Source organism: Sebastes fasciatus, chromosome 19 (assembly GCF_043250625.1).
Source record: "Sebastes fasciatus isolate fSebFas1 chromosome 19, fSebFas1.pri, whole genome shotgun sequence".
Lineage (NCBI taxonomy): Eukaryota > Metazoa > Chordata > Actinopteri > Perciformes > Sebastidae > Sebastes > Sebastes fasciatus.
Window position 1 is genome coordinate 6,156,106 of NC_133813.1, and position 15,066 is coordinate 6,171,171.

The following is a 15,066-nucleotide window of genomic DNA, read 5'->3' on the forward strand; positions in this document are numbered from 1 at the left end:
TATATTATGACTTTTTCATTAAATTTTTCAAAATACTATACTATGACTTTTTTTCATGAAATTTTTCAAAATATTATATTATGACTTTTTTTCATGAAATTTTTCAAAATACTATACTATGACTTTTTTTCATGAAATTTTGACATACTATAATTTGACTTTTTTTCATGGAATTTTTCAAAATACTATACGATGACTTTTTTCATGAAATTTTTCAAAAATATTATATTATGACTTTTTCATTAAATTTTTCAAAATACTGTACTATGACTTTTTTTCATGGAATTTTTCAACATACTGTACTATGACTTTTTTTCATGAAATTTTTCAAAATATTATATTATGACTTTTTTTCATGAAATTTGTCAAAATATTATGTTATGACTTTTTCATGAAATTTTTCAAAATATTATACTATGACTTTTTTTCATGGAATTTTTCAACATACTGTACTATGACTTTTTTTCATGAAATTTTTCAAAATATTATACTATGACTTTTTTTCATGAAATTTTTCAAAATATTATATTATGACTTTTTTTCATGAAATTTTTCAAAATACTATACTATGACTTTTTTTCATGAAATTTTTCAAAATATTATATTATGACTTTTTTTCATGAAATTTTTCAAAATACCAGATGATGACTTTTTTTCATGAAATTTTTCAAAATATTATACTATGATTTTTTCGACATACTATAATTTGACTTTTTTTCATGAAATCTTTCAAAATACTATACAATGACTTTTTTTCATGAAATTTTTCAAAATACTATACAATGACTTTTTTTCATGAAATTTTTCGACATACTATACTATGACTTTTTTTCAGGGCTGGGGCGAAGCTAACATCAGCTGGCCTGGCTACTTGAGGCAGCTATAAAGTAAAAATCACTCAGCTGAGATATTTCAAACATGAAAAACCACATATTTATTTGAAATATTGAAGTACTGTATTGACAGACATATCCTATTAAATAGGAGAGAAAAAAGGCAGAATCTAAGGAGGAAACCCAAACATTATACAAACAGTATCAAAAAGTTGAAAATAGAAGCTCTGTGCATCACTGCTGCAGTATCTCATCAGATCACAGTGAGCCCTGAGAGGCCGTCTGTTCATGGGCATCTGCATAGAGGTCAAAGGTCAACCAATATCAGGGTCCCTGCTCACTGAAGTAGTGCGGATAGCTTTTAGCTGAAATATGTGTAAGTGTTTTAATTAAAATGACACTTCAGGGGTTTGATAAAGTGTTTCATCCACTTCACTTTTTCAAATTTGTGTTGTGCTAAATTTAAGATCAATGTTTCTGTGCCGCTGTGCACACAACACCCTAAAGTGAGATAACAGACTATTATTAGACTATTTTTGTAGAATTACAGAAACAGGAACACAGATATCCCTCATTAAATAAAAACATATTCAAAGTAAAATTTAAATTAATTCAATCCATAGCACAACAAGGACAAAATGAAGAGGTTTGAATATTTTCCAAAGCCATTGCATATAAGATATATTAACAATACGTTACTGTACATTACTGTTTTCCAGTAAAAATCCATTTGAAAAATCACACATCAAAATGATTTAACCTTAAATGAGATTTCAGACTAATTCATACAAAGTACCAAATCTCAGATCAAACAATAAAGTGACAGCTGTTTTCTCCTGAATCGCTCCGTCTCTTCTTCCGTCTCATTGAACAACACAGAGCTCGGTGCCGGACTCATTGTGAGCCTCTCCCGTCCCGTCTGCGTCTCTGTGAGTCCTGCTGTGCTCGTCTGACACTCTGTCCGACCTGTATGAATGGGGCTCCAGACTCTGCCTCAGCTCCATGAGCAGCTCTTTGCCGTCACTCGATGGCAGGTTTCCCAGGTAGTACTGAGGAGCCAACTCCACAAGCCTACGGTAGAGAGGTGTTTCTTTAGATTGGGCTTTTATAGACAACGATGAGCAACGATTTCACACGGCGAAAATCCAGTTAACTTGCACATTTACAATGTTACGACGGTTTGACTCACATCTGAGGGTGGACTTCGGAAGCGATGCGGATGCAGTTATCGCAGGAGATGGTGAACTCGTGGTAGAGGACCCAGCTCGGGGGACTGGGGCACGGCTGGCGACACCGGTAGGACGAGAAGGGATGCAGGTGAGCCACGTGGCGGTGAGTTAGCAGGAGGTAGTTACCTGAGCCGTCCACATCGTGAGCCACCTGAACAGGTTAAGAACAACATTTATCATCAGCAACAAAGTGCAAAAATATATCACTCAGTTTTAAGAAAACAGGGTGTTTACTTTGAGGAAGAAGCCTGAGATGAGAGCACGCTTGATGTTCGTGCAGTTGTCTTGGCATCCGAAAGCAGGAGGAGAAACGGGAAGCTCTATTCGCTGCATCACCTCCAGCAGCTCCGCCCTGATCACCACGGCCAATCGTAAGGAGGCGTGACTGAGGAAGTTTGTCGTGCACCATGCCTCGTCCTGATTATCTGCAATTACCACACACGGACCATTCAATAACTCATGTATATATATATATAAATATATAAATAAATAAATATATAAATATATAAATCAAATATAAATAAATAAATAAATATAAAAAAATATATATAAATAAATTATATATATATATAAATCAAATATATATATATATATATATATATATAAATAAATAAATAAATAAATATATATATATATATATATATATATATATATATATATATATGTTAATGAAGCCCCAACAGTCACATTAATGCAGGGTTCCCACTGTGGCTGTCATGCTAAATCTAACAAAGTATTTATGTAATGAAGGCTGAAGAGTACGTACGCTCTATGAAGGTATTATAAATATTAATAAGAGTCATGTGGTCTCCCTCTGCGTGCATCAGAGGTCGCCAGTGTGTGATGGCGGTTTCCTCTCTGCTTGGGTCTGCTGTCACGAAGCAGGAGGGAGCTGACAAGAGGGCAAAGAACAGATCAAATGTTCATTTTAAAAGAGTACAGAACCATACCTTTGTGAATGTGAGTTGATTGTGTCATTTTTATTGTTTACCAGACAGTAAAATGATTTTTTTAACTTACCCGTGAGCATGGCAGCTATAGTGAGCAGCTCATCAACACAGTCGTACTCGCAGGCAGCGATCAGGGCTTTGGCCAGCGGTGGCTCCAGCGGCAGCTCTGACATTATGATGCCCACCTCCGACAGATTACCATCATCGTCCAGTGCTGCCAGGTAGTCCAGGTCCTCCAGAGCCTGCATTAGAGCCTCTGGGGCTGGGAATGAGGGAGACATGGAAGAAGAATAAATATGGAGGAGAGAGAGAGAGAGAACTGCAGTGCACCTAGCTGCAAACTGCTCTAGTACACATCAGTGATCGCGGTCTGGCACCAATAAATGTCCAATAGGATAAAATGTGATGATTCACAAGGTGAAAACAAGAGCAGCGTCGCTGGTGCAGCTGGTATAAATGTCATTCAGAGTGGTCCATACCTGGTCTGTCCAGGAACTTGCACTGTCCCATGTCTGCAATATCAAGCCTCTTGAGCAACAGCACCAAGTGGCTGAGGTTTTCCTCCTCCACCCCCGGACAATGAGCCTCCTCCATCCCATCATACAGAGACTGAGGGTAAAGACGGAGACACAGACCTAAAGTCCAACAAGGAGACCACATGTAGTGAACAGTCATGATACAGTGAATTACTGTAGTTGGAAAAATGTGATTTTCAGCCATGAAGTCTATCATGTATCACCATGAAGTCATTAATAACTAAAACAGTTAGCAATGTGATACAGTAGCTGGATGGTGAAATAGGTATAAGCTGCCTATAATGGACATTTAATGACATGGATTGTTCTTATATACTTTTGTGAAGCTGGGTATACAGAAAATAAGTGCAAAGCCAAAATCTGAATTAGTTTGTGGACATGCATCGCCCTCGGGTTTTAGGAAATGTTCACATTGAACTACATCAGCTGGTAATCAGAACAGCAGCAATGAGCTTTGACCTACCTGGAAGGCGGCTGTTCACCCTTTGAGTTCTCATGTCGGCCTGGTGTTTGCTGATCGACCTCACGACCTGCGAGTTAGCTCGTATTTGTGTATTGTAAACCTGTGGCAGAATACGGGGAAACATGTCAGAGAAGGAATCGTTACACGACAGCCTGAACATGCTGATTTGATTTCCACTTTATTCAAATAACTCTTTGTCCTCTGCATTTAAGTACATATTTTAATTTTTTTTGCATCCAGCTGATTTAGCATTTACTGACTGAGCACATTAGAACAATCTGTAGTTTATATCAAAACCATACAAGCAACCAATGATCAGAGTAAATAAATACAATAGAAACATAAGAGACAGAGATATGTGGGCTTATTTTGTTTAAACAATTTGCAATTTAATCGCAACATTTTGTCATGTATGAAAACCAACTCACAGTTTTGAGTTGAAGGCCCGTGTCTATGACGTAGCGAATAGCTGGCAGGGAGAAGGAAGCCTCTGCGAGGCTATCTGAAAGGATAACCTTCCTTTTGACCCCCGGCACCGAGCCATCCGCGCCCTGGGAGCTGTCATTCTCCCTCAGCGTAGAAGCTTCGGGGTTGGATTCGTAGACCCGCTGGGTCAGCCCACCCAGTCCAGCATGGAGGGGGAGTATCCTGAGAGGACCGAGCTGAGGACTCAGAGCTACACACTCCTTCTCCAGCAGGACCACACACTCTTCTGTTTCCTACACAGAACGGGGAAGAGAGAGAGAACGGAGCCTCAGTTTGAATCCACTCTTTCAAACATCCACTCTGAAGCCCTCCACATACATTGTGAGGGTTTATGTTGTGTCGTGTCGGTGTCGTGTTAGTACACTGTGTGTGCTTCACTGAGGATTAACCAGAACAGACCAGTATCATCAGAGAGGACTTTGACTTACAAATGCAGCCTCGGCTCACACAGGCACACACGACAGGCTCCGTGTTAAATGGACACCAGGACCGATAGTGAGTCGAGGAGCAGAAGGTGCGGTGATGTTGACATAAAGGGAGTTTAATTTGCTTGAGAGAGAGTTTGATATACTTTAGGTCAATATATACACATAGCTTTGCACATGGATGGAGAACACATGACAGATACGTTGCGTTCTGTGTGTGTGTTTGTGTGTGAAACGGAGGCCTCTCAGGTTGAAGTGTCCTTGTTTCACTCCTCTACAAGACAAAGGTGGTGAAACTCTACAGCACACCACAGTGAATATTGGTGGTATGACCAGTTTTCCTTTTGTTAAATATACAAAAAGACTTCACTAGGAACTTGATATGGTTTCTACCGATACGCCGCTAAATCTATTACTGTTGCTGGACTTTAGTGACTAGTTTTACTCTAAGGGTGTGTGTTCACATCTGTAGTTGGGTTTATTTGGTCTGGACAAAAGGGGAAACATGATTTTAGTTTAATTTGGTACTTTGGAAGTTTTAAAAACTATATAGGTTTATAAAGTATGAGACTTGTACCTGTGCACTCGCCAAAAACACCATCACATCTCCTTCCTCTCCTCTTCTATGCAGATCCAGCACCATGTGACAGGCAGCAGCCGCCGGTTCCTTCCCAGACGAAAGCTCCCGGTACATTATCTCCACCTTGTTCAACTCAACAGTCTTACTGTCCCCCGTATTGTCCCCCTCCACCTTCTCACTCCCCTCTTCCCGGTCTCTGGTAGGGGGGTCAGTGAGCACGCTGTCCAGGGAGAGGTGAGGGACAGTTGGTCCCAGGAAGGTGGAGAGCCGAGGCGCCAGCGTCGGGTGAGCGAGGAGAACCACACGGAAGTTGTCCGACCTCTGCCGGCAGACGTCACACAGCAGGCCCAGCAGCACATCGGTGGGCACGGTACGCTCCTGGAGCTCGTCCAACACCACGATGCCATACTGATGCAGCAGAGGGTCGGACATCATTTCCTCTAGCAGGAGAGTGTCACTGACAAACCTGAGAGGGAAAGGAAAATAAAGAGATGAGGAAAGAGCCAGTATCCTTTAAACAAACACAGATTTTAAAGCATTTTGACAGCGAGATGGCCCAGCGGGTCAAACCTCACAAAAAACACTATCAATGGCCAGGAGCTCTGTCAAAGCGTCCTTTGACACATAACTAAGAGACGAAGTGACATGCTAAATGGCTGAAAACTATGACCTTTATGGATCTACATTTATCTATATAATCCTTCCAGAGTGCAGGAAAGGACACAGGGATCCATTTTCAGTGATTACACTGCGGCTATAACACTTTTACTGCCACCTTGGACAACAAACTGCAGGGAACAGAGAACAAAGAGTCGAGGTGTGGCTGCAAGCAAAAGAAAGACCATGCAACACATTATCGTAAAAAAAACTAGTGAAATCCAATGAAGCCGTCTACATTACCTCTGAGGAGGAGAAGACGATTCCACATGATACAGATCAGCATTGTGCTCAGACAATAAAGCAATGAATGACTCATTTCATGGATTTCCCTACAGCTGGGTCGAGCACATTTTGATATTGATATCTTGTTGAAAAAGTTGTTGCACTTGTACTCAAACCCCCCCGAGACCCGCGATCCCGACTGACTTTACTGTCTTTCAGAGGCTCTAGTAGGTTCAGTTTTAGGGCTAGAGTGAAGACACAGATATCCCACGAAACTAGAAAACCTAAGGAATCATTGGTACCATTGGTACCATGTCGGGAAGGAAGCTGAATAACGCTCCAAAGTTGAGCTAAATTTTAGCGAGGAAAAACTGGCATGGCCATTTTCAAAGGGGTCCTTTGACCTCTGACCTCAAGATATGTGAATGAAAATGGTTTCTATGGGTACCCACGAGTCTCCCCTTTACAGACATGCCCACTTTATGATAATCACATGCAGTTTGGAGCAAATAGCGCATCTGAAAACGAGAGGCATGACCCAGAACTGGGGAAAATAATAACATGTCATTATCGATATGCATTATCCATGCGCCCTAACCTGAGCAGGGTGTCGGGTGTACAGCTGTCATCGTGAGACACCCTGTAGCCCACCTCCAGACCCAGGCTGAGGTCCATCTCATCAGCCACGCGAAGGGCCAGACTCACCGCCGTCACCGAATGGGGCTGAGAACAACACACCAGGCCCTGAGAAAACTCATAGGACAAAGCGTACTCCACGCACCACTGTGGCACCTGCAGGGAGAACAGGAGGGAGAAGAAAAGAAAGACAAGAGGTCAACAAGACGAGGAAGGGGGACATGATGAGTATTTACACACAGGTTTACACAGTTGTTCAGAAGCAGTGTAAGGAGTCCAAATCATCACTATAATTTGTTTGAAGTTGTTACAGCTACGGCTGCACAATTAATCTAATATTAATCGCGATCACAATTTTGGTTTCACACAATAAAGTGAACATGATCGACTGCAATATTGACGTTTAAAATGTGTGATCCGCTCATAGAAGACTGCTGCATATCAAATCAAGCGCTTCTTAAACTAACAGCCAGCCACTAGGGGGCTACCGATAGCCGACAGCGACAGCCCGTGAATGTTGCGGCTGCAGTCCACAGTAGAAGAGTAATATACTGTGTAATACTCGTTTTAACAGAGAGCAGATAAGCAAAATGCACTGAATTCAGGTGAAGAAGAACCTTATTTTAAGTCTTATTTAATGCAGAAATGTGTTAATTAGCAGGACAAGCTGAAAGCACAACGTGAAAGTGAAAGCAGTTCTCTGTTTATTCAATTTTGGGTAAAATATTTTGGTACAATTTCTAGGAGATGCACTGTGGATAAGGACCAGTCTTATTTTGATACAAAGATGTGTACATTAGCAGGAATGTAACACACCATGGAAGTGAAAGCAGCACTCTGTGTGATTAAATGTGAAAGTGCAATACAAATATTTTGTCCCTAAAATCTATGATTAATTGTGATAAATAATCGTGATCTCAATATTGATCAAACTAATCGTGATTATCGTGTTGGTCATAATCGTGCAGCCCTAGTAACAGCTGCAAGGAAATATTACAGGTTGCATACGGTTGCCTATTTACACATCCAGCCGACACAGAGCAATGTTAGCATTCATCTGGAGTTGTGTTTATGTCCACTGTCTGTAAGGCCAATATTCACTCTCCTTCTGGCTCTGCTTTGGTTTCTACTAACTCTAGAGGAAAATATCCAGACACAAGGTTGATGAGAGCGTTGAGACTGAACCAAAACGGTGAAGTTACCGGCCAAAAAAATCAGAACAGTGAGCTAAAATGAGCTGAAATGCTCTGTAGTACCTTTAAATCCAACAAACATTTGGCAGTAAAATAAGTTTCCTTTTGGCTTCTTCCTCAAAAATAATGCATGATCTTAATCTCATCTTCAGGAATATTCAAACAGGTTGTGTGATGCAAGCTGGATCCACAACCATCAGCCAATTGTTCCATGCTTTTATCCACTTGGCTCACAGTACTGCAGGTGTTCCAGTAATAAATGAACAAGCAAGTGGAGTGCCATCCATGGATGACTGGCCAGAACAAATATACCACGGCCCTACAACAGAATAAATATTTAACCAAAGCCTGCATTAGAGCTGATGATGATGAGGACATGGAAAGGAAAAAGCTGAATCATCCATCAAACATCAAACAAACAAACAAACCCAGGAAGACGACCTCTTTGTGGAAACTAATGGGAGTTCAAGTTAAGAATAAAGAAGTCAAAGTATGCCAAATATTCAGATCTGTGTGGAAATGTAATCTCCATAGTGTTCTCTCATATTTATGCTCTAAAATATTACACTTTGAGCTAGATACCAGTTGTTCTCATTCAACTCAGAGTGAGAGTAAAGGTAGCAGACATTGCATGCAGCCAACGGTAAGAAGTGCAAAGGTCAGAGTGTCTTAACAACAGCTAATCAGTACAGCACAGTGTCACCAGAATGATAAAAGATGCAGCAGGTTAAAAAGACAAAAGAGAAAGTGTGTTTCTCCTTGAAAGACACATGCTACAGTAGCACGAAGTAAGCTGCTGATTAGAGAAGAAGGTGCTGGAAAGGGGAGCTCAGCATGTTTCTAGATGAAATGAGTGTTGAGGTTACAGCAGAACAATGTTACTGGACTGTCATTCATTAGCCTGAGGGGAGTGGAGAGCTGAGAGGCAAGGTGTAATGATAACCAGGCCATCTCAGGGAGAGTACGCGTCTACTATAGAGAGAGTAGTGAATGAGCTTAGAATGCTTAGAAGCTTAAATGACTCAAAATATAGGACAAGGATCAACACATTATCCCATTATTACTGTGTCTCATTAACCCGGTTAGTCAGGTTTCTGTGGCATGGAAACAGATCGTTTTACACAGTATTTTAAGTTCTTGAATATTCGTAGCTGTTTTTGTTAATAGACACTGGCGCATTTAAGATGTGTGCCTTATTGTGTTGCATGAAAAATGGTTTTGTGTAAAACTAAAATCACTCTTAGTAAAGTAAGGTGTTGAATAAAGTACTATTTTGTATCAGTACTGAAATCGGTAGCTTTGAGCAGAAGCAGCAGGTTAAACCACTTTTCATTCAACTTGAATAGAAGTTGGTTTATTTTATTTTTTGATAAATATTGGACTACCTTGTATCTTGAGAACTGAAGCAGCAAGTCCCGAAGTTGCACTTTTTTTTATTATTTTCAAGTAAAAGGTGTTATGTATTTGCCATTAATCGTTGCGTTTACTTTGTTTATATCCATAATTAATTTATCTCTTACAAGAATAACTTTGAGGAATCCTGACCTGCAACGTCCAGTATCAGATATTTATTTCACAGTCACACTGATTTCAAGTCATTGAATTGTATCGTATCGTATCGTATCGTATTGTATCGTTTCATATCGTATTGTATCGTATCGTATCGTATCGTATCGTATCGTTTCCTATTGTATCGTATTGTATCGTTTCATATCGTATTGTATCGTTTCATATCGTATCGTATCGTATCGTATCGTTTCATATCGTATCGCATCGCATCGCATCACATCGTATCGTTTCCTATTGTATCGTATCGTATCGTTTCATATCGTATTGTATCGTATCATTTCATATCGTATCGTATCGTATCGCTTCATATGGTATTGTATCGTATCGTATCGTTTTATTTCATATGGTATTGTATCGTATTGTTTCATATCGTATCGTATCGTATCGTACATTTCGTATCGTATCGTATCGTGTCGTATCGTATCGTATAGCTCTAGATGAGCCAAATATCATCCTTGAAATTGATACATATCGTATTGTTGTAAAAATGTATCATTACAACCTTAATGGCTAAGTATTAATATTATTATGTTGCAACAAACACTGTCAATTTAAGAATATAAAAGGTTCATGTTTAGAGTTTGACCTGGATAAATCTAGGTGATTACATACACATGTTATTTCCCCCTGTGGCCCTGCTGGTTCCTGGTTACCTGGGTGCTTTTTCCAGCTCCACTAGGTGCACTGACTAGCAGCATGCTGTGGCTCTCCAGGTGCTCCAGCAGACTCTGCCTGAGCCTCCATATGGGAAACTGACGCCTCTCCTCCAGCAGGGCGTAGTAACGTGAAGAAAAGGGCAAACCGTCGTAAGGGTTCACTTCTAGGTCTCCCAGCCCTTCCTCCTCCCCTCTTCCTCCATCGCCTTCGTCATCTAAATCCCCAGACAGGAGGGAAGATATGGACAGGGAGTCCAGGGCAGACGAGGGTCGAACCTGTGACCCGGGGGAGAGGGAGGTGGCGGAGGGCTTAGCTGCTGGTGGTGGTGATGACATCATCAGCTTGGGTAGGTGAGGGGCTGGTTCACAGAGAGGCCTGAGATCACCTACAGAGAGGCAAAAACACACGAAGCAAAGGAAGGAATCAGGGGAGGTGACGTCAGACCTGCAGTATATTAGACACACTGAAGTTAGGAGTTGCCTGCTGTGCCAATTAGCCTTTAACATTCAGCTGACAGTACAGTCAGAGGAAGCTCTGAGTCATACAGAAACAACTGAGAAGACACTTGAATTTCAGGAACCACAAACATGAATGCAAAGCAGGAGCCACAGTACTTCCTGTCTCTAGTAAACATTGTCTCCTTTCACTCAAACAGGCCCGTCATAGGAACGTGTAGCGTGTCTGGTATTTAAGTGGGGAATGCTTGACTCCACCCAGATGCCACAGACAGTGTGTGTGTGTGTGTGTGTGTGTGTGTGTTGGACAGCTGCAACAGACATGATCTGTGGAGGAAGGCCTGCTGGCACCTTACTGGCATGCTGATTTATAGAGAGGCAAAGTCCCGCCCCTAGTCAACGGAGAGAGACAATAAATATTTTTGATCCCGTTTGAATTACGCCATGAATCACACATATGATGTTTGTCAATTTAAAAGATAATTTTGCAAGTCAAGAAAGTCTCAGTTTGTCGTAATATCATTTATATGATATCTGTGTCTTCATTCTAGCCCAGGGTTCAGCAACCTTTACTATCAAAAGAGCCACTTTTGACCAAAAACAAAATCGGCCTGGAGCCGTAAAACATATTTGAGCCTCATAATGAAGGTAACACAGCCTATTAAGTCTAATGCAGTGAAGTGCAAATAAGAGGCAGGACATTGAAGAAACGTCTTGATTTGTCTGGAGGCTCCTGCTGGTTTTTCAGCAAATGCAATATGCAAATGTCTTTCAATTTGTTTTTCTGTAATTAAATCTGCCCACGCACTATTAAAGGTCCCATATTGTGCTCATTTTCAGGTTCATACTTGTATTCTGTGTTTCTACTAGAACATGTTTACATGCTTTAATGTTCAAAAAACACATTATTTTCCTCATACTGTCTGCCTGAATATACCTGTATTCATTCTCTGTCTGAAACGCTCCGTTTTAGTGCATTTCAACGGAATTGCAATGGAATTGCGTTGCTAGGCAACAGTTTGGGTCCATGTTTACTTCCTGTCAGCTGATGTTATTTACATACACTGCAACAGGAAATAAACTGGGACACATTTAAAATGTTTATGTTTAAAACCGTGTGATGATCTATATATATTGTATATTTGTGACATCACAAATGGACAGAAATCCTAATGGCTTGTTTCAAACGCACAGTTTCTGAATACAGGCTGTGTGTATTTCTCTGTGGATTAAGCGTTTCGATACTTTCACAGTATTTATATATATCACTTAAACCTGCTTTATAATATAAAAGACATGAAAATTTAACTTTTTATAACATGGGACCTTTAAGAACTTTGGCTTCTATTCTCAAATAAAAATAATTTTTAGTGTTTTAATGTTTAGTTTTCTCTCAGGCTTTAGTATCTGTAACAAAGCTTGGGTACTGCAACGGCACTAGTATGTTCTACCTTCAAACCCATCCCTAATAACAGGAGCTACAACGAGCTGCACTGAGCCACTGTGTGATGAAAACCAGGAAGCTGAAAAGCAGTGACGCATGCAGTATTAAGTTGCATTGTGACAGCAGAGGATTAAATTGATCACACTTTACGTAATTACAAATAACATACTAAACAGCAGGCTACCAGCAGCAGCAGGTTCCCAGACAGTTGTGCAGGCTGGTCCAGCTTAACAATGTACAGACACATAGCTGAAGTTCACGCTATCTCAGCAGGAAAGATACCAGCCGCAGTGAGATATTCAAAAGAGCTCTTCAGCTCAGACTCACAACAGTGAACATCACTGTCCTGCTTGACAGAAGCCAAAAACCTACTCTACAAATAGGCTTATAAGGATACTGGGAAAATAATAAATCGGTATCGGGACTGAAAAAGTTGAATCCCTACTTTGCCATTTCCTAAGTTTGACCCAGTGGGTGAAGAGAAGAGTCTTGTTTCCAAACTTCTCCTATTTCACAGATAGAGCCCAATGTTTTCCTGGGACCTATCAATGCATTAGTAATGTTTTTATACCACTCCTTGGATAGCACTACACTACCTTTGACGAGCTTACACTGTACATTGTTATTGAGACTGTGTGTATCTAATTTGAATCACCCGAGGGTGGAGCCATCAATTGTTTGTGTACAGGTCACGAGACAAACAAAAGGATGCAGTGAATGCAAATAGCTGGCTGTTTATAATCACATTACAAATATAAGTTCCTTCTCATAATATTTTTTGTGATTCCTCTGAGACACGCGGGATCGTCTAAATAACGCTCCAAAGTTGTGCTAAATTTTAGCAAGGAAAAACTGGCATGGCCATTTTCAAAGGGGTCCCTTGACCTCTGACCTCAAGATATGTGAATGGAAATGGGTTTTATGTGTACCCACGAGTCTCCCCTTTACAGACATGCCCACTTTATGATAATCACATGCATTTCTGCGCAAAAAACATGCAGTTTTTTCATGCAGTATAAATGTGTTATTTTCACCTATTCTAAAATGATTGCATACTGGGGTCCCTAAACAGTCTTGAATTACATAAAGTGGGTATCACTGTAAAGCTGAGACTCTTGTGGATCCAATGAGCCCAACTGTATTCATGTGTGATGATGTTAGTCCCCATAGTAGACATTTCATTGTAGTGAGACCATTTTTTTTAAACTTGACCTCACTGTATAAAATGACCTGTGGTGACCTCTAGGATAATCACAGCTTCATGAAACTTTACAGCCACAAACTAGAGACCTAGAGCATTCAGAGGATGGATGGCTTTCCTAGCTAGATTGACAATAAGGGGGTTTCTGAGCAGTTTACACAACAGAAGTGCTCGCCGAAAAATGCAATTCTTGCAGAAATCTCAAAGTTTTTGATACCAAATCACAACATGGCTTTTTCTATGGTGTTCCTCAAGGTCTTGGTGTCTTAATGTGGTATTTTGGAGGGATTATTGATCATTTTTTTTATCAATTCTTGAGTGGTAAAAAAGCACCAAATCTGTGTAACAAATGGTATCAACCCAAAAATTTCTGCAACAATTTATGAGACATAATAGAGCATGGGAATTTTACCATTTATTTTAAATAATTAATTAATGTTTATTTCTGATTGATGACTAGAACAACTTGACACACAGTGCTGCAGCAGCATCTCAAATTAATCTCCAGGTTCCCATCTTTCAGATGATGTACACCACTTCTATGTGACATCTACTGTTGTTCTATGGTGTTCCTCAAGGTCTTGGTGTCTTAATGTGGTATTTTGGAGGGATTATTGATCATTTTTTATCAATTCTCGAGTGAAAAAAAGGTTAAATTTAGCACCAAAACCCCAAATTTACTGCAACAACTTAAGAAACATAATAGAGCATGGGGATGATCATCATATACTTCTATCATAATGTTCTAAACCCTTATACAATTAATTTTAAATAATTAATTCATGTTTATTTCTGATTTATGACTAGAACAACTTGACACACAGTGCTGAGCAGCATCTCAAATTAATCTCCAGGTTCCCAGCTTTCAGATGATGTACACCACTTCTATGTGACATCTACTGTTGACCTGCTATCTCCCCCTAAAGACCCCCTGTACCTCCCTAAAAAAGACAAAAACAGGTCTATTGTGGGTCTCAGAGGGTTTTAAAAGCAGTGTAAATATTACTATGAGAGCATATTCTTAGCTCTGAGTGCCATTTAAACTCTGCTAAGTCACACAGTCGTAAATAAAACAAACACAAAGACATGAGCTAGTACAGGTGTACTGTGTCACCAGGTGTCTGTCTTACCTGTGGAACATATCTGTAGGTAGAGAAGGTGAGGAAACCAGCAGAAGCCTTCAGTCCAGTGTCAGTCCACTCACATTCACATACCGGACAACAGCTGGATAAAAACCAGGTAATGTGGAGGGGAACACGTTGCGACAGTCGTTACCAGTGTGTCTCCTCGGATGTGGTTTGTTTCCTGACAGCTGTGTGAGAATAACAACAAAAGACTGGAGCAGTTGACTGGTCGAGCTCAGCTAGCAGCAGCCGCCATGTTGGTCTGGGGAGCTGTCAGATCTCGTGCTGCGTTCAGGGCTCCTCGGAAAACACGGAGATTTTTGGGGGTTTTTGGGGAATCCATGTGGTCAGAGTGGTTAGACCAGACAGATGTTCTGCATTAGAAAGTGTTTTTTCACATATT

General features: G+C 40.4%; 1 protein-coding gene across 1 annotated transcript; it reads right to left on the reverse strand.

Moving 5' to 3' along the window:
- Positions 1 to 910: 910 nt before the first annotated feature.
- On the reverse strand, positions 911 to 14,927 carry dqx1 (DEAQ box RNA-dependent ATPase 1). The gene is made up of 12 exons (XM_074617207.1): positions 14,670 to 14,927; positions 10,436 to 10,824; positions 6,983 to 7,176; positions 5,500 to 5,968; positions 4,440 to 4,730; positions 4,012 to 4,111; positions 3,492 to 3,647; positions 3,083 to 3,274; positions 2,829 to 2,954; positions 2,297 to 2,487; positions 2,023 to 2,213; positions 911 to 1,904 (listed from the first exon to the last, which is right to left on the reverse strand). Exons 2-12 carry the CDS (start codon positions 10,775 to 10,777, stop codon positions 1,697 to 1,699), a joined length of 2,460 nt encoding a protein of 819 aa, XP_074473308.1. The 5' UTR covers positions 10,778 to 10,824; positions 14,670 to 14,927; the 3' UTR covers positions 911 to 1,696.
- Positions 14,928 to 15,066: the final 139 nt, after the last annotated feature.